The 25,867-nt window shown below is 55.9% G+C and overlaps 5 protein-coding genes across 5 annotated transcripts; 1 reads left to right on the forward strand and 4 right to left on the reverse strand.

Moving 5' to 3' along the window:
* Nucleotides 1–952: 952 nt before the first annotated feature.
* On the reverse strand, nt 953–6,558 carry LOC113147354. Its single transcript, XM_026337625.1, has 5 exons — nt 6,456–6,558; nt 5,363–6,024; nt 4,797–5,152; nt 1,669–4,534; nt 953–1,321 (listed from the first exon to the last, which is right to left on the reverse strand). Exons 1-5 carry the CDS (start codon nt 6,556–6,558, stop codon nt 953–955), a joined length of 4,356 nt encoding a protein of 1,451 aa, XP_026193410.1.
* Nucleotides 6,559–12,490: 5,932 nt separating this feature from the next.
* On the reverse strand, nt 12,491–14,503 carry LOC113147357 (translation initiation factor IF-2-like). The gene is made up of 3 exons (XM_026337636.1): nt 13,764–14,503; nt 13,337–13,709; nt 12,491–13,093 (listed from the first exon to the last, which is right to left on the reverse strand). The coding sequence occupies exons 1-3, from the start codon at nt 14,501–14,503 to the stop codon at nt 12,491–12,493; spliced, it is 1,716 nt and encodes a 571-aa protein (XP_026193421.1).
* A 984-nt stretch (nt 14,504–15,487) lies between these two features.
* Nucleotides 15,488–17,086, forward strand: LOC34622976 (N-terminal acetyltransferase B complex catalytic subunit NAA20). Its single transcript, XM_026337645.1, has 3 exons — nt 15,488–15,662; nt 16,401–16,732; nt 16,859–17,086. Exons 1-3 carry the CDS (start codon nt 15,488–15,490, stop codon nt 17,084–17,086), a joined length of 735 nt encoding a protein of 244 aa, XP_026193430.1.
* A 524-nt stretch (nt 17,087–17,610) lies between these two features.
* On the reverse strand, nt 17,611–19,552 carry LOC113147363. The gene is given in 5 exon segments (XM_026337654.1): nt 17,611–17,732; nt 18,070–18,723; nt 18,845–18,909; nt 19,020–19,174; nt 19,475–19,552. Coding segments are annotated over 5 exon segments (1,074 nt in total).
* A 2,284-nt stretch (nt 19,553–21,836) lies between these two features.
* Nucleotides 21,837–25,842, reverse strand: LOC34622979. Its single transcript, XM_026337662.1, has 19 exons — nt 25,744–25,842; nt 25,563–25,689; nt 25,436–25,504; nt 25,340–25,376; nt 25,123–25,156; nt 24,873–25,038; nt 24,778–24,800; nt 24,353–24,712; nt 24,215–24,295; nt 24,035–24,162; nt 23,544–23,965; nt 23,146–23,285; nt 23,026–23,083; nt 22,859–22,954; nt 22,720–22,790; nt 22,566–22,659; nt 22,289–22,493; nt 22,089–22,215; nt 21,837–22,019 (listed from the first exon to the last, which is right to left on the reverse strand). Exons 1-19 carry the CDS (start codon nt 25,840–25,842, stop codon nt 21,837–21,839), a joined length of 2,520 nt encoding a protein of 839 aa, XP_026193447.1.
* Nucleotides 25,843–25,867: the final 25 nt, after the last annotated feature.

The following is a 25,867-nucleotide window of genomic DNA, read 5'->3' on the forward strand; positions in this document are numbered from 1 at the left end:
CCCATCGAGAGACGTCGGTTGGCGAGGTTGCGGATGCTGCTGCGGACGCTGCAAGGGGGATGATGTGGTACTTGATGCGACGGATAAGGGATTCAGCGGGGGTTTGCAAGCTTTCTTCGGGAGCAAGGCAGTAGTGTTGCCGCTGCTGCGCCTGTAGCAAGCGCGAGCAGCAAAAGGCCTCAACGGAGGTGTTGGCTGCGCGCAGAGCGCGCAGCAGCAGCAGCAGCAGCTCGTGATGCTGCTGCTGGAAGGCCTCATAGCTGCTGCGAAGCCTGCGAAGCTCAAGCAGACCCTCTGAGCTGCTGCTGGCAGACACCATTCGGCTGTTGTTGTTCAGCGGCGCTCCGACTCCGACTGCAGTTTTCGACAAGTAGCTCAGTCCAGCTGCCTCGATGAGGGCCCCCAGTCGTGTGCCCCCCACAAGACGCGATGAGGTGCAGTCTCTGAATGCAGGCAGGCAGTCATGCACAAAAACATGCAGCGACTGGCAGCAGACTCTTGGAGTAGGTCAAGCCTGCCTTCCACACATGCGATCAGGATAGCAGCAGCAGACGCGGCTCCAGAAGCAGCAGCGCTCACACCCGCGCGCATACAGCTGCAGCCTACACAGTTGCTGTCGCCAGCGCTGCATCGACGCGTGCGAATGGCTGGGTACTGAAGAGACAGCAAAAGACATCCTGGAGGACGAGAGAAGCCAACTGCTGTGCCGCATCTACCCACAACTGCAGCACTAACAGACAAGGCTCCCTCGCACTGCAGCCAGAATATTGACTCATGGCAGCGGCATGTAACAACAGCTGCAGAGACCGCGCAGTAGAGGGCCTCATGCCAAGGCTTTTAAGGACCTGCAAGAATCAGCATACGTCACACCCCTCGCAAATGGCGCATGCAGCCTCTGCATCTTGTGCCGAAGAAAAGCCCTATTGTTGCGCAAGAGACACTCCATTAGGCCTCATAGGCGTCTTTTGCATACCCTGAGAGTCTCCGCTCCAGCCAGAGGTGTCATCATCCCGCTAACAAGCCCTTCCGCATGCAGAATTCTTTCAAGAACGCCCCCCTTCGGGCCGGCTGTAAGCAGCTGCACGACGTCGTCTCTCAGATCTGCTGCTGCTGCTGCCGCTGATGCTGCTTGCTGAGTGCCTTGCAGCAACGCCTCCAGACACCAAGGGGCACTTCCCGATTTCCCCCCACCAGCGCGTGCAGCCCTTGCGGCAGCCTCACGCGTTGCTGCATGCAGATAGGGAGGAAGCCTCCTGAAATCCGTGTACCTGATGAAGCCTTCTCCTCTGATATCGAGCAGCGCCGTCACCAACACACACAGCTGCAACACAGCAGAAGGCCAGCACATATGCATTCACATACACATATACATTCACATACACATACACACATAGATACACATACACATATGCATACACATACACATATGCATACACATACACACATAGATACACATACACATATGCATACACATACACATATACATACACATACACATATACATATACACACACATACCCACATACATACACAATATACATATACATATACATATTCATACACATATACATCATCTGCAAGGCGCACCAGCATCAGGCAAAACGAAGTAAAGTCTTACAGGGAACAATCAGCACAGCGATTTTCCGCTGTTGCAGCGAGAAAACTTACATAATTTGGAAGCCCTAGGACTGCCTCGATACCTGCCGCTGTCTCCTTCGTCGTCAATTCTAACGCGTGCATAGGATCTGGATGCGTAAAAGTTTCCTCCGAGCTGCTACGCCACGCCTTGCTAGCCGCAAGAAGGGCAGCAAAGAGGACAAAGGGGGGAAGGCTAAGAGCTGCAACTTGAACGCACTGCCAGTCCTCCGCTTGCAGCACCTGTCTCCTAACGAGCCAAGGCTCGAGCTCCACGTGGAAAAGAGAAGGCATCTGCTTCTGTTGCTGCTGCACAGCAGCTACCCAGCTATACGCATCCCCTTGGATGCTGCTCAGCACACCAGGAGAGACACGATTTGCATGCGGCACTGCTGCGGCGGCGGCTGCAAGGGCAGCATGCCCTCCCCGAGTCTGCTGCAGCAGGTTGGCTTGCACTGCAGCGGCTCGCTGCTGGAGTTGCTCTAAACGCACCGAAGTCTTTGGGTAGCGAGCGGGGGGGGGCCCCCCGGATACCCACGGAAGGGCCCCCCACATGACCAGCCTGGCATCTGCTGCTGCAACAGGCAGCTGCTGCTGGAGCAGCAGACAGCACCGCTCAGCACTCACGGATTCGCCCAGAGTCTCAAGAGACATCTCCCCCGCTAAGTCTACTCCTGCTGCTGCCGCTGCACCATACACCTCTGCTTCCGCTGCAGCAACACCACAAGGGACTGCAAGCCATGGTAGCAACTGCTGCCGCTGCAGATGCAAGGCGCTAAAAGCCGCATGAGCCGCCTCCAGCAACGCACTGCTGTTACTGCTGTTGTTGTTTCTGTCGTTCAGCAGCCCACTGCTGCTAGTGCTGCTGTTGTTCCCGTTGTTGTTGCTGTTGTTGTCGCTGTTGCTGAGTCGCGGGATGCACGAGACAAGCCACTGCAGCGCCTCGGCTGCTGCTGCAGGGGGCCCTAAGACACCCAGAGCTGCCCATACACCTGCAGGGGAGGTAGCGGACTCGACGCCTTGCAGCTGAAGCTGCAACGGAAGTTCGGGAGCTTTTCTTCTTGCTCCTCCTCTTGATGGCGACTGAGGCTCTACGTTAAGGAACTGCTGCAACACCGAGGCGACGTCGCTGCAGCCAATGCAGCCGAGCAGCAGGCGGATGTACAGACTCCGGAGCAGAGACTGGCATGCAGGAGGGAGCTGCTTGAGCTGCTCCTGCTGTCGCTCGGCACTGCCTGCAGAACATGCCGCGTGTGGATCTCGCAGCCGTTGCGATTGGAGCTTCCAGTGCATCAGCAACAGCGCATCAGCTGCCTCCCTCAGCATGTCTGCTGCCTGCTTCGCTCGAGCTGCTGCGATGGTCTCCGAGAGACTCGGGGAATACGCGCAAGTGCCGTGCTCTGCTTCGAGGGCTGCTGCTGCTGCTGAAATACTCGGCACGGCTACCGTCCCCTCGAGTGCCTCCTCAGCCTTTCCACAAGGCCTGCCGCATGCATCTTGCGCGGCTGCTGATGCTGCTGCTGATGCTGCTGCTGTAGCAGCTGCCGCTTGTACGTGGCTCAGCAGAAGGCTGCAGCGAACGAGGGCTGGATAGCCAGTGCCGCGTGTCTTCAGAGGCTCCACAACTGTTGCAGCATCGCCGGTGAGGACTGTCTCCTCGGAGGCTTCCGCAGCAGTTGCTGCAGCAACAAGCTGCTCGAGCACCAGCGTGCGGTCTGCGTGGGCAGCTTCTGAGCCGTCTCTAGGAAGACTCTGCAGAGAGAGCAGCAGACACGCCAGTCGGAGGTGTGCGGATGTCAGGCTTGGTGCTGCTAGTGCTGCTGCTGCTGCTGTCTGCTGCTGCTGCTGTCTCCGTGAGGCCTCGTGCAGCAGCCTCTCCAGGATCTGTTGCAGCAGGTGTGCAGACAGCACGATCTCCTTCTTTGAAGAGCCGCCTTGTTCTGCTGCTGCTGCAAGAGGGGCCGTGGCGGCAACTCCAACGGCTGCGGCTTGCATCAGCTCGGTGTGAAGCCTCCCGCTACCGATAGGCTCAGCAGCAAGAACGCAGCAGCAGCTGCTGAGTGCAGTCGCAGCAGCGAGCAGCGCACTCTCCTCTCTGGCGCTGCGGCGACTCAGCAACAGCAGCAACAGCTGCAGATCCACGAAGCCTTCTCCTGCCTCATCGAGAAGCAGGAGCAGCTGCTGCATCTGCAGGGAGTCGGCTGCCAAGCAGACTCCCGCGCGAAGCAAGACGTGGGATACATCCTTTGCAGTCATGCGAAAGCGACTGCAGCGACTCCCGCTGCTGTGGCTGCTAGCTGACAGCGCATGCGTCCTCAAAGAGAAGAGCAGCTGCTGTAAACGTCTCGCCACTGCACCCGCTGTGTCCGCCCCTGTGGCATTTTCTACAGCCGATGCCGCAGGCTGCGAGAACTCATGCTGCTGCAGCAAAAGCTCCCCAACAACTGCCTCCGCCTCAGCCCTACGCCTGTCGATGAACTCCCTGACAAGCTGCACAGACACGTGAGCCTCCTCTTCTCCCAGATCGCGCTGCTGCTGCTGCCGCAGCTCAGGCTGCAGCGCCGCAAGACACTCCGTTGCCTTCCTGCGGCTTGCTGGCAGCTGCAAGGCAGACGGAGGACTGCTGACGTCGCTCCAAGCCGGAGCAGCAGCAGCCGCTGCTGCTGCTGCTGCTGCACCCTCTTCCTGATTGTGAGCTGAAGGGCAGCGCGTGGAGGCGCATCCGAGAGGGGTAAGCACGTCGGTAGCAGCAGCAGATTTACCTTCCCATACACCAGGATCTGAGGGCAGCTTTCTGATTTCCAGCTCGAATTTCCGCTGCATCTCCACTAGCGCATGCACGAGGCTCTGGGATTCCGAGAGGCTAAGGCCTATCCACGCCAAGCGGAAACGCAGGGTGCTGCAAAAAAATCACACCTTTATGAAAGCCTTGCATGCTGTGAAGTACACCGGGCTGTAGACGCTAACAATGCATGCAAGGCACACAAGAGTTCGAACGGCGGGCACCTGTGGTACGGCTGCAGCAGCACCTCGCAGAAGGAAGAAAGGGAGAAAGGGAGAGAGAGACAGAGAGACAGAGAGAGACAGAGAGATAGAAAGAGAGAGACAGAGAGATAGAGACAGAGAGAAAGAGAGACAGAGAGATAGGGAGAATAGTTTACCTGACAGGTATTGAGAAGTCTGTAGCCTTTCTTGGGAGCTCACTGCAGGAGTTTGATTTGGAGGTGAGAGGCTGCTGCAGGTGTTGTTGCTGCAGTTGTTGCTGCTGCTGCTGCCGTTGCTGCTCCTCGAGGAGAGAAGAGGCAAGTCGCGAGCCGGAGACGTCCAGACGAAGGAGTGAACGGTGCGCTGCAGCAAGAGTCGCATCCGCAGCAGCAGCGGCAGCTGCTGCTGTCACAGCAGTCGTTGATGTTGCTGCGCTTCGCGCGGCAGCTGCCAGATGTTTGGGGGGTGTAGAAGGCCGTGGCTGCCGCAGGGGCTGAGGGGGAGACTCTTTGCTATCATCTTCCTGTTCTGCCTGGTGCATGGGCAGCGATTCTTGCAGCTGTTTCTCGAGGAGCTGCGCAGGTTGCTTCTCCTCAGGGAGCGCCTTCGGCAGACGCTCCAGACGCTGTGCGTGGCGATGCTGGAGGGAGGCTACAAGGAGCTCAACAGCCTCCGGAGGTCCCCCCAAGAGGCGCAGGCGTGCCCTTAGCAGCGGCTCTCTCGAGTGCAGAGACAGCAGCACATTCTCAGCGTCAGAAAGCACAAGCAACCCCTGCTGCGGCTGCCGCAAGCTTTGAAGAGTGATAGCCTCGGGGACGGTGATGTGACATATGGCAAGGCACCTCGTTCCTGCTGCCACTGCTCCCTGCGCCATACACTGCGACCCAAGCCAAGCCTCAACCGTCAAGCGACGTGGCAGTCCGCTGCGTAGTAGCAGCAGCGCTGGCGGCGTTCCTACAGTGTCTGCTGCAGCAGCAGCTGCTGCTGTTGCTGCAGGCTGAGCTACCCAGAAGGGCTCAAGAGCAGTTCCTAACACTGCAGCCTCGTTGCTGCCGCTGCTGCCATACATCGCGGGGCTGATCTTTATGACCCCGGATACGATGCGTGTGGTGGTGCTCACTCTGCATGCAAAGTGGAGGTATTCGCCGCTCTCCAGAGACTGCAACAGCTGCACATTCTGCAGAACAAGAGCCATACAGGCACAGTCCTCTGCCGGCTTCACGGACGCAGCACGAGTCGCTGTTGCTGGCGCTAGCGACGAGACAAGAGCCGCTGGAGACAACAACCCCCTCAGGTGAAGATCCTTCTCCGGGGCATGGGGTGTAGGCGGAACCGACTGAATCAGCTCATCACGGTGCTCATCCGCTGGTGCGATTGCTGCTGCAGGTGTCTCGGGGATCTGCGCTCGAGGGGAAGCTTTGGGAAAAATGAATTCCTCATTTGCGGTCACTTGCGGCTGCTGCTGCTGCTCCTTGAGCAACGTCTCCGGTGGCACTTCAGCCCGAACAAAGAGACGTCCTGCAAGCGGATTGCGATGCAGTTGCAGCTCTCGTCGTAGTTGCTGCTGCTGTTGCTGCAGTAGTAGTTGCTGCTGTTGTTGTTGCCGAGGGAGGCCCTCCCTGCTGCGGCTGCGGTTCTGGCTGGGCGTAGTACTGTGCTGCATCAACGCGTAGAGATTAACCGCTGTAAGGTCGCTTGAAGTATCCAAGGCTGGATTTGTGGGCGCCCCTCCTGGCTGCAGGTGCAGCTGTTGCTGCTGCTGCAGTTGCAGCTGTTGCTGCCAAGTGAATTCCCCTAAGGCGAGGGGTCGCAGTCCAGTGGGCAGCGGATGTAGCCATCCATAGGATCTGCAGACTTCAGCGAGGAGGTGTCTCCTCCTGCGGCTCCTGTTGACAGCGCTTCGAGGGTGCTCCAATAAAAGAAACAACAGCGGCTCATGCTGCTGTTGCAGCGCAACTGATTGAGGGCAGCAGAGCACTTGCTGAATTTGTAAGAGCACCCCACATTGCCGCTTCACACCGCAGCAAATCAGCTCGCGATGCGCAGGACCCTCCTGCACTTGCTGCTGCTGCTGCTTGGGATGACACCCCTCATCGGCAGCACTTGCAGCAGCACTTGCAGCAGCAGCTCCGCTGCGTGTGCTGCTGCTCGCTCTGCCTGTCGGCACGGAGATGTACAACACGAGCGCATCTTGTTCCTTCGGGAGATGCCGTGCGAACTCACTGCGCAACTCCATTGCTGCCAGCAGCAGTCTCAGTTCTCCCTGCTTTGCATCGTCTGCGGCAGGAGCTGGCGATGCGCAGGCTGCCGCAGTCTCGGCTTTCCGTCTGCTACAGGGGCCCCCAGATGTACTGCGGTGCCGCTGGGGGGCCCCCCAAATGTTTTGGGAGGAGGCAGCGCGAGTTCTCCCGCAGGGGTCACTTGTCTTAGAGGAGATGCGAGGTGCTTTCTCTTGGCGAGTTTCCTGATGATGGGGGTGTTGTGAGTGCTCTTTTTCAGAAGAGGCGAACTCGGCGGCAGACGGGGTGAGGGGAGAAGCAACGCTTAGGGGGTCGCTTGCCACGAGGCGCAGTTCCTCCAGTTGCTGCTGCAACAACAGCTCCCGCTGCAGAGAGTCTGCCCCCTGGTTCGGCTGGTGGAGCCCATACAAAGGGCTACGGTAGCCGGCTAGTCGCTCAGGAGAGACTGCTGATGCAGCGGCTTCTAGCTGCTGCCGTGGCTGACGAAAGAGCGGCATGCAAGGAAGGAGGGGTGGCTGCTGTTGGAGGGGCGCACAAGAAGGCGAAGACGGCACAGAGCTTTGAGGCGAATCTTGAGGTTGGGAAGCCTCACATGGCTGTTGCAGCCCGCAGGAGTAGTGCTCGATTTGCGGCTGCTGTCTCTGTAAGTGCTTTCTGCTACTTAGGCCTCCTGCCATAATCGCTGTTTCGACGAAGCCAAGCTCTTCGCTTTGGTTGCATCCGCTGTTGGTGTCGTTGCTGCTGCTGCTGCTCGTGCTGCTGCTCAAGCATGGCTCCGTCTCTAGACGCCCCCCATAGCCCTCTATATTGGGAATGTCATCGCTATAACTGCTCGTCTGTAGATCCCAGTGCGTCTGAAGATCGCACTGAGGTTGGCTTTGGGGGCAGCAGCTGTCGGGAGAAGAAGGGGTGAGGGACGCCATCCTTCCGCGAGTAGCGACAGGACTGCCGCTCTGCGGATCTTAGGTAGTGGAATGCCTCAAACATACACCAGGAGAAGGGCTGCCTTTGCTGGCGCTGAGGGGGCACCCGCCTTCTCGTGATCCCTGCTGCGCAAGAGGAACCTGACACTTCGCGCTCCCGCCAGGCTAGAGCAACAGGAAATGCTGCATAGACATGAGATCTGCGCATAGCAGCCTCATGAGGTCCATCTGATGGGGGCTGCGCTGCAGCCGGATACCGCCTCAGCAGGTGTAGCGACAGCTGTACCAGCAGCCGCAGCTGCCGCTGCGGCAGCTGCTGTCCTTTAGGTTCGTAAGGAGTCTTAGGATTCGCTTGATGTTCAGGAGCTTATGAAAAGCCATATAAGTGGCTGCGCTGCGAGGGGCCCCCGCTTCTCTTGTGCTGCCGGTCCACGGGAGGTGGTGCCAGGTGGGGCCCCCAACCCCACCACAGGGCCCCTCGTCACCCCGGTTGCACTTCTTTGTTTGTATCGCAAGGTCCACTGTAGCCCACCTTTTCTCACTAGAGTTACCGTCGATTTAGGGGGTCCGCGCCTCTCCTAGAGGCCATCAATAGCCTTACCCACACGCTCCCGCTCTCACTCTTCATGTTCCCATGCAACTCCAAGGCTTTCCTGGTCGAAAACCTAAGGCTGGGCGCGACGTTGCCGTCAAAACGCGCATTCGAGATCAACGGCTCCCCAGCTCTACGCCATAGCCCTTCCTAGCTAAGGCGGCTGCTGCTGCGAGGACAGCGTGTCTAGCAGCGGGCCAGAATTCATCTAAGACACTTTCCACTTTACGCATTGTATTTTACTAAGAACTAGCTTGAAAATGTCTACTTTTTGGATCGGAGGTCTATATACACTGCACGCTGCAGGTCACACACGGCAGTCTCCACACGAAAAGCATCGGTGTAGCATGCCTGTGCGCCACATACGCTGCTACGTGTAACTGGGTGTCGCTTATTGAGCCGATTGCTTCAACATGCAACAAAAGCCACCCACACTTTCTGGATTGCTCTTCATCTCAGAATCCTGGGCGGTACAGATGGCTGAATGACAAAACGGGGGAGGGAGTATTATAGGCATAGCTACCATCAAACACTCCCTACTACATTAGCAATATTTAATATATATTTTGTAGTGAGAAAACCACTTGGACTGTATGTCCTTAAATCCCATATGCTGCAGATTTCTGTTAGCTTGATACAACGAGACAAAATGATGTATATGTATGCGTTAAATGCTCTGGGGAGCACGCTGCAAGTGCTCGGATCGTATTGAGTGTGTAGCTACCAGCACCTTAGCCCTCTCCCTTCCCTCGCTTTAGAACTTCTGAGGGCTATGCTCGGGCGGGCAAGAGAGAGCTGCTTTTCAAGAGACTTAACGACTTTCCTTTCTAGTTTGTATTAAGTCTGGAGGTAACTCCCTAAGGAGACCTAGGAGGGAGCGGTGCGCCGGTGACACAGAAACGCAAATATCACAGAACTGAGAAACGACCTGTATGCAAAACTTGAGGCAAATCTCTTTCCTGAATCTTCGAGACCCTTTTTTCTCTCACCATTCCACTAGAATTCGACCTCCAGTGGAACCTCAGCCCTCAACAATCCTAAATTCCAGCACTTTTACGGCTCCCTGTCGGCCCTTTGCTCTTGCGTTGGCTAGTCGCCTGGGCAGTGAGGTCCCAGGAGAATTCAGGCAATAGTGAAACTTCTGTAGGAAGTCATTGTGACAGTTCTGTGTCCCCTGCCACTCCTAGGGAGGTTGATAGAATAAGAAGGCGCGAAGATTCATGAAGGAGTCATCAATGATCCTAGCCGCCAGTCACCGGGCAACTTCGACTGGCTACCTCGTGATACACCTCGCAAGCCCTGACAGCCCACAAGGAGCGAATGTTCATTCTCGAACCACCCAGCGGACTGCCGCGTCTCATAATTTCCAGGCTACCTTGGCTCTGGTTTTGCGTATCCACTTGCGTGCGCAGGCCCTCTGTTGCGTCTTTTAAGCACTATGTGGACTCATTTACCCAGCTGCTCGTAGCGACCTGCCGCGCGCAGGCAACTTACACTGACTTGTATCGTATGGAGCTCCCTATGTGTATTTTGCAACAAGTAGCATCTGCATGAACCCTAGGCCCAACATTGATACATGCTTCCTTACTTCTTGACAAAATGCAACCGATGTGCTAGAAGGCTTTTTCAAAAGTACGCTCACTAACTTTGAGATAGATACGCTTTTTATGTGAGGCTTGGGGCAAGGCGCCTTCCGAAAGAAAGCCAAAGAGAAACGGACTTACACCCAGAGGACGCCCTCGAGGCTGGAGAGCATCCCTTATTCCCAAGGGGTGCAAAGTACATACGCTCACACGAGAGGAACTCTACAGACTCCCAGACAGGGCCCCTATAGGGGACCCCTATAGAAGCACTTTGGTGAGGCGAAACGTACAACAACAAGAACGCCTGCTCCCATAACAAGGAGCTCGGCCTTTGGCACTTGCATGAATAGACACCTTGCAGAGGACATTAATTGGCGTGTGGGAGCCTTCTGTGTGGCCTGCAAGCCCACGTGCGTGTGTCTTGCTGAAGAGACGGCACACGGATACACGATAAGCTAGCTGCGTCACCTCTCCAGCTATCCTAACGCGTGACACCGGGCTAGCTTTGCCTCCCCCTACGGCTTCGGTACGTGCGCGATCCGCCGTCTCTTTGACCAATGAGCATGAGACCCTCCTGCAGCGAAAAAAGCAGCCACAGTAGCCGAAACAGACAAATAGACGGTGAAGAAGAGAGGCGGTGCTACCCTACTTATAACCAAAATGACGCTGGTTGCATGCATGCAGTTTAGGGTCTCCCTGACTCGGATGTCTTGACTGCCCGCCAGCCTCCGCGCTGCGCTCAGATGGAACGTAAGATCCTGCTCCTGCAACAGCAGCAATCGCAACGGCAGGCGCAGCGGCAAAGTGGCGTGGAAAGCAGCGTTTACCGAGTCTCGATCATCGAGTCACGCAAAGGTCGTGCAAGGACGCCTCCCCCTCCCCCGCGCCTAAATAGCTGCTCTAGCTCCCCCAGCTTGTATCCTCCACATCCCCATCCGCTGGCGACAACACATGTGCAGCGGAAGCACTAGCTACGAAATTACTTCTTGCTTGAGTTCTGCTATTCGGCTCTGGAGGGCAGCAATGCGCGCCGCCTCAGTTTCCCTGAAACCACCAAACAGAGACAGAGGACTGAGGCAAGTAAAAGAGCTCTGTAAGACCCCCAATGCAAGGCACCCGCAGAAAAAGGCACCCGAAGACGCCCCCAGGAAACGTCAAGCTCAGCGAAAGACACGCTCTAACAGAGAGAAAAAAAGAATGGAACTGGGAGGAGCAAGATGGGGGAGCAAGATGTCATACTCTTGAGACCTTTGGCTCTCCCGATGCTCGGCAGCCTCCTTGCAAAGACTGTCGTAATTGCGACGAAGAGAAGGTAAGCGCTCCCGCAGCCGCCGTTGCTGCTCCTTCAGACGCCATTCTTCGGATTCCAACTGCGCACCACGACAACAAAAGGCCCCCGAATAGAGACCCCCCTTTGACCTCCTCTCCGCGCCTTTTTTTCTCGAGACAACAGTGATTTGAGGCTAAAGGGCTACGCAGGATGTACCGAGGAGGTGTCGCTCCGCGAAAGCTGCAGCTTAGCCTCCAGAGCGGCCACAGTCTCTTCTATCCGCAGCAGAGCAGCACAACATTCCTGTAAACAACACCTTTGCGCACCGAGAGAAGAACATAGGCTGCAGTTCCAGTCACCCACAGAGACCCCCTGTCCGCCTCTAAGATCAGGTGAAGCGCTTCGCATGCCCACTCCATTCCCCTCCATCGAACTGTGGCTTCCACACCTCTATAGGAACCGAGAGGTTGCGCTCCGTTTCCTTGATTTTCTTCTTGTAGTACAGCTCCTGACTCTCCAAAGAGGCCGCGAGAAGCTGGTTAAACTCGGATACCCAGCCCCCCTTGGTGGGGGGCCCCTCAGAGGTAACAGGGGGTATGGCACCCGAATCGCTGGGGGCCCTGAGGGCTTCGCATTGGGGGTCTGCGTACAACAGAACGACGCTTTTTTGTGCAGCAGGCAAACTCACGCGAAAGCGCGCCGGTTCTCTCTCTCTCTCTCTCTCTCTCTCTCTCTCTCTCTCTCTCTCTCTCTCTCCTGAAAATCGACTCTCTACGCACTCTTTGTACAACTCCTTAGGGCCCCCTTGCTGGGTATGGCCCCCTTACTCGGCGTGTTGCCTCCCGCAGGGGGCCACACTCAGCAAGGGGGCCCTAAAGCCTCACGACTGAGTGCCTCGAGAGCGCAGAGGAGGCACAGGAGGGAGAAGGCACCAAACGCGGTAGCCTCACGAAACACGGTAGAAGGCAGCAGTTGAAGGTGCGCCATAGGGGCCCCTAGGGCCCACACTGGCCTCCACAATACCTGCTGCAAGTTCTTGGAGCACTTTCGTCTTCTCGCCTTTTGGAATGAGGGAATCCACGAAATAGCCGAGCTCAAAGTCGTAAACTCGGTTCGAAGCGCTCTGCGAAGGCAAGCAGCCAAGCGCTAGCAAGCAGAAGGCTCACCAAGGGCCAGGCCCGCAGAGTGAATGAAAGGGGGGCCCCTAGGGGCAGAACGGCTAAGAGAGAAAAGGGGGCTGCATGCGTGCAGAGCAAGGTACGCTAAGAAGACGCCGAAAACAGAGCAGGGGGCCTCGCTTGTCTGCTCACCTCTAAGGCGTGGGCGTGCGACATCTCCAGAAAATGCGAGAAAGCGTGACACGTCTTGCGGAGTTCTCTCTGGGGCCCTCCTTCCCCATGGACGGCTGCGGAGGCACCCGCGTTCGCTGCTTCCTGGAATACTGGAACTGTGTCGCCGACAGGGGAGGGGGTCTGTGAGGCCCCCCGTTGGGGGCCCCCGCAGCCCGAGAACCCGCATACAAGGCACACCATGATGCCTTCCGTCTCGCCGCATACGGAGCAGCAGGAAGGCTGCAGGGGATGCTGCTGGTATCGACAAACAGGGCAAGAGACGTCTCGCCACTTCCTCAAGCAAGAGACGTGAAATGAGTGGCCGCAGAGTACGGCCAGTGGCATATCGCTGCAGGGCCCAGGGGACCCCCCACTTTCAGCTCCGCTCGCTACGGGGGGGCCCCCCCCTCCAGGATGCCCGCTCGTGCCGCAGGGCGACCCCCCGGCAGCCCCAAGGGGCCCCCCGGAGGGGCCCCCCCCCGGGGGGCCTCCTCGAGAAGGTGGCGTTGGCGAGGAAGCCGCTGCAGCGGCCCCCTGAGGGGACCCTTCCCGAGGCACCCCCGGAGTTGCTGCTGTGGTCGACGCTTCTGCTGCTGCAGCCTCCGCAGTCTCTGCCAGTGAAGTGGACTCGCCAGCTGAGGATTCGTATCGGCTCTGTCGGAAGCCCCCCACTAGGCCCCTAGAGGGGGGCCCTTCTACCCCTGTGGGGCCCATCACTGCAGAGGTGGACGGGCCGTTCGCATGCGCCGCGGGTGCTGGGGGCCCCCCACCCCCCGTAGCAGCTGCCGCCGTGGGGGGCCCCGCGACTGTCAGCCGCTCAAGGCAGACCGCGCAAAAGTGAAGAGCATCATAGCATGGGAGAAGCTGTAAGGGGCTCACGAAGGCTTCGCGTGCATGGAAGCCTTCTGAAGTGGCAGGGGGGCTGGTCGCTGCCACTTCGGTTCTGGCAGCAGTGGGGTTATCCTTTCCCGCCAGAGACGGAGCGGCGGTTGGGGGGGGGGGGCCCCGCGCGCCGAGCAGACCGGTGGGGGCCCCCATCGAAGGGGCCCTTGCAGAGCCAATCGGCACAAGTGTGACTGGACGAGGAGGCGCACTAGGAGACTTTGTTCTGGAGTCTGCGAGTCTGCGTTGCAGTCTTGCTGGCTCAGTCCTTGGATCGACGGGGCAAGGGCCCCCTAGGAGGCCCCCAGGGAGGGCCTCCCGCTCAGGGGCCTCTCTCCGGGTTTGTATCTTGAGAGAGACGTCTCTGACAAGCCGCAGCTCGCAGAACGCGCCCAAGGGGCCCCCGAAGAACACCCCATTCAGCGCCTGAAGGGCCCCGAGAGCCACAGACCGCTCGGCTTGCAAAAGCATGAGGTACTCCGAAGGAGAGGGGCCTTGCAACACCTTAGCCTGCAGAAAGGGGTAGCTGCTGCTCAGCAGAAGATCGCAAAAGGCAGCAGGAGGCACGTACGTCGGCACTCGGGGAGCTACAAGCACGACCGTGCAATCGTCAGGAGTCGCATCCCAGGGGGAGGGCCCTACAGAGGCCCCCTGCAAACAGTCCTTAAGAGGCAGCACGCCAAGAGCAGGATCCGCGCTGCCAGCTCCCGCATTGCCGCCGCTGCACTGTCTGCTAATTGCTGAAGGGCCCCCCGCAAGAGGTCCACCAAGGGAGGAAGCGGCGGGCATGCCTACGGAAGAGATCCCCTGAGCCGTGCCCGTCATGGGGGCCCTCGCAGGACCCCCGGGGGCCCTTGGCGCTGCAGCCATAAGATATCTCAGAATTCCAGTTATGCGCTCTACTGCGGGATTGCCGCAAGAGTAGGGGGCCTCCCAAAGGAGGGGACCGGGGGCCCCTGGGGCCCCTTCTGTCAAAGGAGGCGCAGAAAACTTGAGTGGAGGGGGGCCCTCGCAGGGTACCGGATTGGAATCCTCGAACGCCTCGGGCAAAGGCCCAGACATGGGGGCCCTCCTGACGGTGGAAGGGGCCCCCCTGGGTTCCGCCCCCTCCCCTGCATCCCTGTTGCTGCTGGAGCTCTTGCGCCAGTTGGAGCATTTCGCATGCGTCCCCATGAGGCTTTATGCCTTTAGGCTTGAGTGTGAGGCTTCGTGCCCCCGAAAAGCCCAGTGGCAATGAGGGGCCCTTCCGCTGTCGGGGAGTCAGGGCATGCAAAAGCGACTGGCAACGATGCTCGGGGGGCCTTCAAGAAAGGCATTCGCTACTCTGGATACAGCATACGGATTATTCGAAACCCATACCCTTCGGAAGATTCAGCCGGTGTGCTGCATGCAGGTCGTGCAAGCTAGGGTGTGTGCGGGGGCCCCTCGAACAGGAAGCGCTAGGGCCCCTTATTACGTGAAAGTTTGTCCCCAGTGTGCACTGCGCCAGTGCGTAATACGTCCTAGCACGATACAGACACGCAAATAGATCCAATTCACCAGGATGACTATGGAGAGGAGGGGGGCCTCCTCCGGCGCAGGGGGCCCCCTCTGTCGGCGGGTCGTGTGCCCTTGAGTGAGCGGAGCGCAGGGGTCCTCGAGAGTATTATGCACGAACAGCAAAGTGCCACAATGCTGTGTTTCTGCTTTTTCGATGTATGCGTGCCGTATACCTCTATCATTTTGTGCTTCTGGGTGTTTTGGGGGGCCCCGTCGCTTGTTACATTTCCCCTGCGCCCCCCCTCTTCGGAATCTCGGGAGTTTGGAGCCTTTGTCTTTAGAGGCCTCTACTTGCTCTTCTGATCTGTGTCGTTGATGCCTCGCAACTCTCCGTCCTTTCTCCCCATCCCCTTTCTTCCCTGAAAAAGTGGTTGTTTGAGCCGTTTGGCTGTGGCCGCTCTGTGCAGCACTCCCTCGAAGGTCCTCTGCTCCGCAAAGGAGCTGCTTTTTGACATCACCCGGAGGAATACGATCGTCGCAGGAATCATAGCGCCTCCTGCTGCAGCGATGGCTGCGCTGCGTCCACTGACGGCGGCGGATCTGCATGCGCTGGATGTGGTCAACTGCGATGTGTTCACGGAGACATTTGCACATCCCTTTTATCTTAAATACCTCTCCTCTTGGCCAGATCTCTGCTATGCTGCAGAGGCTCCCGACGGGGCTGTGCTTGGCTACATCATCGGTGAGCGCCTCCTTCCGCATGGTGCACCGAAAACACGAATAAAACATATATATATATATGTAGTAGATAGACGCATCTATGTACATACACATATGTGCATGTTCGTATTTGTATGCCGATACACACGGGCCCTAGAGCGGGCTCTTCAAAGTGCCCTAGCAGGATTGGACGTAGGTAAAAGCCGCAGAGTCTTCCAGACTATTATGGAGCTCCCCTTGGACGGCTCCCTTTGGCCCCCAGAGCTTCCGTCAATAAGGCTACACCTGACCCTCCCCTTCGCTCCCGGTTCTTCCTCCCTCCCTCCAAGCTCCTCCTAATAAAATGTTCAGTGAAAAAAACACCCTTCGAGGTTCCCCTAACAGAACACTCATGCTGCGCGGAAGGAGGGGGTCGAGAAATCCCCGTTTTCTGCTTTCTAGTAGTCCCCCTGGCACTTTCCGTTAGGCGTTTGACTGTCACAAATAAACGGGGGAAGGGAGGGAGGCCTGTGCGCCTCTTCAGGGGTCTTCTGAAAAAAAAACAGTCCAGCAGCTTCTCACTCCTTCTTTTTACACTGCTAGGGGAACGTTTTTCCTAAGTCGCCTCTGCCTATGTGCCACACTCTTGAGTGTCCATAAGGGCCCTCGCAGATGTATATTAGTGCCAGACGTGGAGAGACCCCCGATTTCTGCTCCCGCCTTTCTGCTACTGTTTCGAAGAGATTGCATCTGCACAAGAGGTTTCTTGTCTGCGCTTCAGGGAAGGTAGAAGGCGTCGGTGACATGTGGCATGGCCACCTGACAGCTCTCTCCATCGCACCTGAAGGGCGAGTATGCGGTGTTGCTGGGATTCTCATGAATCGCCTAGAATCCATCTGCAGGTCCATCTACAAGTGCTACTTCATGGATCTATACGTTCGTGTCAGCAACCAGCCCGCCGTGGCCTTCTACCGTAAGAGAGGCTACAAAATATTCAAAACAGAGAAGGGTTATTACTCCGGTGCAGAGGATGCCCTCGACATGCGCATGCCGTTCTTTGAAAATGATCCACAGGGGATTTCCCTTAGAGGCGCCGAGCTCTCAGATGGGGAAGCTGAAAATTCTCAACCCCCGCAGGAGCAGCAGCACGGAAAGAAGAAGAAAAAGGGCAGAAAGTAATCCACAGACAGAATCCATGCTCATATATTTTTGCCTATATTGGCGCACCCCTCGAAGGAGGCCCTCGCAGGAGTGCACCTGAAGTTTGCTTCAGGTAGTTCTCGCCCCCTTCTTGTGATAGTCTCTAGGGGCCTCAACGACATTCCAATGTGCTATAGATCCTTCACTAAGAGACAAGACTCTCCCGCAGGCTCAGCAGAGCTGGGAGCTCTCCCCTCACTGCGTCTCTTCCCCTCAGCTGCACCTGGGGGCCCTTCGTGCGACATAACTTATAATAACTCCCACTAATTGGCCTTAACAGGGGGCCCTGATCAGGGGGTATTGCGTTTGCGCTCCGGCTGCTGCTGCTACTACAGCTGCGGGTACCCTTGCGACTGCTGGTCCTGGAAAGGGAGTAACCAGGAATCCAAAGCAGTCGAAAAGACGGCGGTTTGGAGAGCTTTCGGGTTCATTATTTATTGCATACCGGGGGCCCCTCCTAGGGGCCCCCAGCGAAGAGCTCAAGAGCCCCTTTTTAGGGCCTCGATTTCAAAGGGGCTTGCGTGGCAGCAGTCACGCCGCTGCCGCGCTGCTGCTGCGCTACGGAGAAGGGGAAATCCCGTGGATCCTTGTAGCAGCAGTAGTCAGTAGGGCGCTCTATAGGGGCCCCCTACACTCCCACAACACAAGCAGGGGCCTATCTCGGAGAGTCCCTGACCACCCTCCTTCCAGTTCACAGGGTTAGGCCGAAAAGACAGAGGCTTTAAAATGTCATACAGGAGCACCACTCACATATAAGGGGCACAACGCGCATGTGCCGAGAGGCCTTTATCTCATTTTGGAGTTGCCAGGCACCTAATAGTGGCCTTTTGGGGTCCGCATATGGGCAGAAGGGCTTCCGTGCTCTGCCCCCCGCCTCCTCCGCTTGGTGCACTAATTCTACTAGTTTTGCATCCTGAGCAGTTTGGTGGAGTCTGCGGGTTCGACAGCGGTCCCCCGATCATGCTGCTGCTCGTGTTGCTGGGACAGTTCCATGCTGATGCGGTCTATGAAGGCGTCGGTATTTACAACGGCTTCATCAGTTGCCTCCCGTCGCAGGCCCTTCTGTTGCAGCAGCTTCGTTTCCGCGTATGTTTCCCCAGCAGCTGCATGATCCTGCGGAGGCGGGAAGAGGGGCTGCCCCTGCATGTGCTTGTAGTGACCAGAACTTGGCTCCCCCTCACTGATCTGCTTGGAAGAATCCTGTGGAAGCGCTTGCTGCTGCTGCTGCTGTCCGTTTGTAGCGTGCATGCGGCAAAGGCTCTCCGAAGCTTCGACACCTCCCTCAACGTCCGACTTGTAGTCGAGAACCGTCATATCGAGGCTCTGAGGAACGAGGAGTATATCCCTGAAGGCCTGCTGCAGGAGCAGGTGTTGGGAAGCCAGCTGAGAGCATGTCGGCTGTCCAAGAAGCTTCAGAGACTTGAACAGCCAGTGAGCTCCCGGAAGCGAGCGGCAGAGCTCTAGACACGCCTCTCTCTCCCCCTCGCCGTCGCCAATGGATACAACGCAGCAGGGCCCCCCCTCCAGAGCAACGAGGGGCCCCAGCGTCTCCGTCACGAGCTCAGTGAAAACACGGACTTTCCAGAGCCTTTGAGGAACACCCTGCTGCTGCAGCCTGTCCCTCGCAGAGAAGATTGCAATCTGCTGTTTCTGCAGCTCCTGCCAAAGAACGGGCATAAATTTAGATCCCGAACGCTCAACCCACTCCGCACTTGCGTTCGTTACAAGCACAACTCGGCCTCCCGCTAAGCATAGAGACAGAGTCTGCAAGACTCGGCTTGTGAGGTGCTGCAACTCCTGCTGTAAAGCCAGGGGCACTGCGTCCCCTAGACCAACACGATGCTGCACGGCAACCCAGTTGGTGGGCAGCAGCGTGTCGTCATAGTCGAGGATTATGAGCGTGTTTGCGGGTGTACAGACAGGATTGCTGTTGTTATTGTTAGTGGCACTACTTTCGGTAGGGCTACGAGAGTCGGTGCAGGTTGTTGAGGAGGCAGCAGCAGCACCGCTGCTGCTGCTGTCGGCCTTGCTGCGAATACGACTACTGGGCAGGCAAGGCTGGGGAGTCTCGCATAGCTCCCTCATGCCTTCTTGTTCATGCAGCTGCTGCCGCGCGTGTTTCTGGATTATCTGAGAATGCGTGGATTTCAGAGAATTCATGTTCAGGGGGGGTTGCTTTGCTTGATGCTCATGCTGCTGCTTGGGGGGGGGTGTTGCGGGCTGTGGAAACTCTTGATGGGGGCTGCGTTGTTGCGACTGCTGTGAAGCATCACCTTCCTCGGAACCCTTACTTGGTGGTTTTTGAACTGCGACCTCTCGCTTCTCAGCTCCTTCGATTGTGGACGTCATTTTGCTCTGAGCTGGGAGCCGCAGCATCGCTTTCTGCTGCACCGGTAGCATCTGCTGCTTGTGCTCACGCATCGGGGGATGCGCCTGTGGCCGTGGCTGCTGTGCATACTTCGCATGCACCTGAACGCAAGGATCTTGCTGCCGAACCTTCTGCGGCTCTTTTTGGTGCAGCTGTAACATGGGCTGCTGCTGTTGCTGGTGCATCTGCGGTTTGAGGTGCTGCTGCAAATGCACCTGTGGGGTCTGCTGCATGTGAAAGAGCTCGTGTTGCTGCATTTGTTGGTGGATTCGTAGTTTGTGCTGCACCAACATGTGCTGTTGCAATTGCTGTCGCTGCTGGATTTTAGTCTTTGGGTGCACTACCAGGGGCTGCTGCTGCCGCATTGCATTTATCTCCTGCCTCTTGGTAGCCAACAGTGCGAATTGCTGCTGAAGTTGTTGCAGCTGTTCTTGAGAAGGCTGCAGCTCCTTCTGCAACGTCTGGTGCACTTCGCTGGCGCTGCCTCGCCGAGCCAGAGGTGCCTGAGGGAAACCCCAACCCTCCGGCAGCACAAAGGAGGAATGAGATGCCGCTGCTTGTAGGCGTTGTGGGGCCAGCGTCCCTGCTGCGGAAGATGTCTTCGTATTAGCAGCACTCCTAATGCCGAGAATACTTCCAGAAGCGTTAAGAGGGGAGAGTGGCTGCGAGGGTCCAAAGAGGCCCTCAGGATCTAGGGCCTGCATCCTGGGGAGCTCCATCAGCAAGAATTTGGGGGGAACAGGGGCTGTTGTGCCCCAAAGCTGAATAGGAGGTAGAATCCCGGGGTGTCTGTGTGTCTAGCTGCCTGTCTTGCTGGTGTCGAAATCGAGTAAGGAAGAAGACAGAGGAGCGACAACTGTCTCGAGGGTCTCTACGTACAATTTCATGTATCACGACCTTTCCTGAGGTGCCTCATACGTCAAACCGTAACTTATCTGCTGTATAGACGAAGGTGGAGAAGGAGCATGTGCAGGAAGAACCCCTGCGCGAAAACACTGCCTCCAGCAGCACTGGCGGCAGCGGCTGAGGAAACAGTCAGCCCCCAGGAAGAAGCCAACGCTTACTGCAGGGTACAGAAGCTGCGTCATTCAAGGATTGACACTCGCGAGGCAAAGGGAAGAAAACGAAGTTTGGGGGCCTACGGTGCTGCCACGCTAACGCCGCGCGTCTTGTCGATTCCAAGGAGGGAACGCTTGCAGCCCCCGTTTGGGGCATTGAAATCCAAACACTTCAACCTGCTGCCGTAACCCGAAACTCCAGGCTTTATACTCGAAAGAACCACAAGGAGCATGCGGCGAATGTTGTGTAAGGAGCACAGTTGCTCTACGAAAGGCCTCCGGCGCCTCGAGCCCAAACCCTAATCCCCTAAGCTCTGTGCGTTGACAGGGACGACCAAGAGGGACTCTATGAATGAAATGTGGCGAGATTCACGCAGATAAATACTTAAAAACACGAAGGAGTCCCAGCTGCTGTGAGAACACCAGCCCAATATGCTGCTGCTGTTGTTGCTGTTGCTGGCGCTACCCCGCGGTTCGCTGCTGCCGACGGCCTACGCTACATAGCCGAGACTGTGCTTGCTGCAGCTCCTGCAAATATGTCTACTTGTCTCAGCTTCCACCGTGCGTTGGGCATATTAGCTATTTTTTATTATATTGCCCTCTTTGGGGTGGTGCTGTTCGCATCACATGGGCTACGTTAAAGGGCTTTGCCCTGTGCGTGCAGCGGTCAGCAAACCGCTGGTCCAGAGTCTCATGGGGGTCCGCTTGACTGAAACTACAGTATACACCGATACTGTCTCCCCACTGGAGTCCGAATAAGCATGCCATGCTAATCCTGTCACTAGAAACCCCATTGATAGAAGCGTTACGAGCCTAAAACAGCGGTGTATCAGCCGGTGGTGGCCTCGTACCCTGGTCCGTGCGCTCGATGGGTGGGATTCCGCGTTTTGAATCCCTTTGCATATCACATGTCTTATTATTGAATTCTTCCCTTATCAAGGTAAACATGTCAGAAATAAAGCCCAGATCAAGCCTGTTCGCCCCAGAAAATGCATCCCTCGCTTCCTCGTGTCTACCGCAGCTCGCTAGGTTTCTAGGTGCGCTTCTACTGCATCCCATTTCAGTACTCAGCCTTCTCCATTGGGAACGAAGCGGCTAGGCGGAGTTTCTAGGCATAGACAAGCGATGAACCAATGTATCAGGGAAGAATGACTGCCAAGAGTAAGGACCCCCTGGGTTTCCGGGCCCAACTGAATCGTGCGTCGCTCTGTGACCTGAACAGACACATCATAGTTCACAAACGCGTGAATGCGTGAACTTAGAGGCAAACGTGCCAAATGCTCGATTCAGTTGTAAGCATTGAACGTCCTTGGGGTGGCCACATGAGAAACATCCCCCGCCGAACCTTAGAGGCAGTCCCCGCTAAGGCTGTTCGCTCTCTTTGGGGTAACCAAAGCTCGTTCGCGAGCAAGGCACTAATGCGGGAGTGCAAGTTCCATCCCGTTGTGCACATAAACGCCTGTGTGGCGTAGGCTCCCCAGTACTTGTTCCTCTTTGGCTTTTCCAAAGAGGTACGATTCAGCCCCCAAAACACACTGGCAGTCGCCGCAAGCTCTTTGCAGCTTAATGTAATGCGTTTGTAAGTGCCCTTTTATTCTGTTGGGGTCGTATTGGCTGCCGGATTGTCTTGTTGTGCGTGGTGCGGCTGGTGTGGCTGCTTGTTCGGTGTTTTCTTTGTCTTTATCTTTTCGATGGTTACGGCCTGGAGCGTCACCCTGGTTGTAGCTGTCAGTCTGATTATGGGAGAGGCAAGGAGGATGACTTGCCCCACGGCCTGCAGTGTCAGATTTATTTTCCATAGGGGAAGCAGGGAGGAGGAAATGTAGGGGTGTCTCAAGCCCACCTTTGTGTACTGTCCGGCATGAAGCAGCTGGTTGCTAATGAAGGCCACTTCATTCACAAAGAGATTGGTCAGGCGAGCTTCGCCGCACGGTGATCCAACCTCCACAGTAACCATATAGGTCCCCAAACTGAAGTAGGGCAAACAACCATATGTGAAGAAGGGGATTTGTTACGCGTGCTCAAAGTTGTATTTCATCTCACGATGGCATGTCAATGGACCATGAATTCGGGTAGTCACAGTCCACAAAAGGAGAGCAGTGGTCTGCTGCAGAACAGTTTGGCTCCGGAAAGGAGACGCCGCTTTTGATGGAGGAACTCTCCTTGCAGTCTCCCGGATGGAAGAGGGGAGCCTTGTGCTCCCATCCGAACACAAAAGCACCGCGGCGAGCCTTTGGTGATCCATCGTCTGTTGCAGGAGTGGCGATAGTTGGCATGGGGATTTCTTTCTATATAACGCCAGAAACACAGCAGCACCAACCTTGCTTAAATCCTGCTGGAATAAACCTAGAAGTCATTTCTCCGAAGGAAATAGAAATGCTCTCGCCATTATCCTCTTTTTCCTCTTCTTTTGCCTATATGTTACATATGCGTCTTCCCTTTCTCATTCCCGCACAGAAAACTGCGCCGCCAACCTGAATGCAGGGGATGCCGATAAATGCCACTGAACCTCCAGTGCCCGCGGAGGTGTCGAGGGTCCTATTGCCTACACAAATATTCGAAACTCTGTTTGCTACCCTTGCTGCTCCCTAGATGCGCCGAATATCAACAAACCGATTATTTGGACTTTTGCACCCCGCACAACTCTTGGGGTAAATTGGTAAGTATGATCTCCGGGGGTAACGGGGAACTTCAGCGTTTCTTGTGTCCCTAAGAGCCAGAACGGAGGGTTACACTAGCAGCAAAAATAGAGAGAAAATCTCATAAGATACAAAACGAACCTGGAAATTCCACCGCAATTTCCGTTGGCCAAGTGGCTGGGTCATCCAAAGTCTTGAACTGCAACGGAATGAAGTGAATCACAGCGGAAGTGCCACTGGAATTCGAAAGAACGGGCATACCTGCATTTCAGAAAGCTCCACCGGCACCGTAAATGAGACCATCAAGTTTTCGCCCACAGAACGGCCGGGAGGAGTCCTCCAGGAGCCAAAGGGCATGTCCATGTTCATTCCCGATAATCCCGCAGTGCAATCGTGTTGCGCTGCCCCAAGATTTTTCATGCGTCAATCACTCGCCTAGACTAGACAAATCCGAAGCGTCGAACAATGACCTACGTGAAAGAGCAGATGACTGGGAACAGGTCTCGAAAGTGGGCGCGCGTGTCAAAGACACAACCACTGGTGCTCCTTGACAGGAATGCACCGAACTTCTCACGGGCTCAAAGAAGGCGAAAAAGGGGGTGTCTGTCTAATCCGTTTGAAAACTGCTCTGACCGCTTTGATCTCCGTTTCTTGCTAACCTGGGGGCACGTCGAATGCCACTAAGCCTGGGAGAATCCTTGCAGAGTATATACTGAATCGCTGCTGCTCTGAGGCTTTGACCTGCAATTCGATTCTATGTGGCAGCACACACACAGCCGTAGTTACAACCAATGTACGCCTTACGTCACGAGATGATGCAAAGTATATGCTTATGGCGTTGTCTACGGCCGCGAACTTCACTGGTTGAAACACGAGCTGCTGAGAGGCAGACGGAGGCACGGCTCCCCTCGGAACCCCGACAAAGACCACGCACTCTGCTGATACTTCAAAGTGAACAGTCGTGTTCTTGGGATGCTTTTGCGTGCGCAAGAGACGGAGGCCTCTGTAGTATGCTGGCACATCCGCAATAAAGTGAGAACCCGAGTCTATGAATGCGAGCTGGCCGTCATCAAGGGTGGACCTGATCCCAGAAAAATATTGCAGGCGGTAAAGCCATAAAATGCAAGGGGTCGCGCCGGAAAAGTCTCACAGATCATAATCATTGCCAGGAAGACCCGCAATTTTCAAAAGAGGTGGAGAATCGCTTTGGAAATAGTTTTCCGGCGGAATTGTCTGCTCAGGTAGTGTATTCGAAGTCCACCCAAGAACCGCTCGCGCCTGCCGGACAAAATCAGGTGTTTGTATTCACGCTAATGTGCAGAGGACAAACCGAATCTGGGTTCTTGTATTTATGAGACGAGAGGTGGAAGTATTCCACGCGAAGGCGGTGTCTGTGGCCAGCTTTAAGATCCTATTCGTTCAATTGATATGCCATTGTTTGGGGCACTACAAATCGAGACTTGCATACCTGCGGGCTGGAGAAGATTTTCGCAACCCCTGTAAAGCCGGAGGGGGGCAATGGCTGCACTGGATCTTCCGAGAAAGCTGCGCTTTCTTCTGGTGCAGGCATGCGGTCCACGATTATTGGGGAGTCGTCCAGAAATACTCTAATTCCACAGTCCGCATATGTGAAGAGACGATATCTGTCTGACACCGTCGGTACAAGGTATCCATCCCATCGCACAGAAAAAGACTGAACAGGAACCCCCGGAAAGGGTGAGGAACCCTCAACTTTCAAATCAATCGTGGCGTCATCCTGGTAGCCAGCAGGCGGCCCCCGGAAAAACGGATTGCTAAAGAAAGTTGCCCGAACGCCATCTGGCGTAGGCTAAACAGAAGGTTTGGTGTTATTCAAATATTTTCGTGCGAGCATTAAAATCTTCGGAAGCGCACCTCGTCTTCGTAGCCGCGGACCGCTGGAATTCGTAGTATATGTTGTTTCCAAATACACGAACCCAAGCCGCGATTTTAAATAGAATTAGCCATACCAGAACAATTATTGCGGTTATTGCTAGCCTCGTCAGCGTCTCGTTCCACGTCTTCCATGACGTGGGCAGCAACAGCCTGCAGGGCGCGGACCTTCGAAAGGTTGGCTTGCAACTCCTCGAAGGCCCGTTTGGACCCTGAGAGAACGTCTTCAATTATCTGCATGCGCTCTGCTGAGGCAGTTGAGGCCACGCAAAGCTGAAAGTACAGCTAGGTCTAGCTTCGATAAATTCAAGTTTTGTGCAGTTTCACCTGTTCATATTTTCTGAGGGTGAACTGTAGACGCCTATCGTTAAAGTTAATTATTTTGTGTGAATTTTTGCAGGCTGTCTGATGCAAATGTCACTCGTACTGGTCCTGCTCTTGAAAAAATGCTGCCATCTGCTCCATTTCGACTTTCTTTTTCTTGGCAAGGTCGCTACAGCAGAAATCGATATTCCACTAGAATAGATGAAAAGACCATGCTTACCGATATGCGACGCGAACAGCCTCATAATTTACGACCTCTACAGTGGATTGTAAGCGGGTTTCTTATGCTTTAGAGAAAGAAGCCAAAGCCACATACCTTGGCAGTAGTCCCAGTCGCGGGCACCTTTTCCTAGCAGTTGAACCTCTACGTAGCACCATTCTCTGCCTGAGAAACTCTCTCTATGTTGGAGAAGCCACGTTATACCACGAAAAATCTGGCATACCAGAAAGGCCCTCTGGGTTACGCGCAGTTGTGCAATCTGTGTACGTGCGGTCGTCTTGCACGAAAGCCGCTGCGCAAAGGCGGCCGTCTACCGTCTTCCTGTGAAGTTGTCTGAACTCTGTCAGACTCTAAATCCGGATATCAATACGAAAACAAGCGTGATCAGCAAAGTATTGTCGCACCTGTAGGGCTTTCCTATCGTATCCTGCATCTTGGGCCCCGCTGCATGGCATTCGAGATGCACCGAGGAGCCCAATAAAGAACAGCCACTTTGGAGTCATCTCAATGAGGTTTCTAAACCATACG

The sequence above is a fragment of the Cyclospora cayetanensis genome, unplaced genomic scaffold, assembly GCF_002999335.1.
Source record: "Cyclospora cayetanensis isolate NF1_C8 unplaced genomic scaffold, CcayRef3 CcayRef3_contig_10, whole genome shotgun sequence".
NCBI lineage: Eukaryota > Apicomplexa > Conoidasida > Eucoccidiorida > Eimeriidae > Cyclospora > Cyclospora cayetanensis.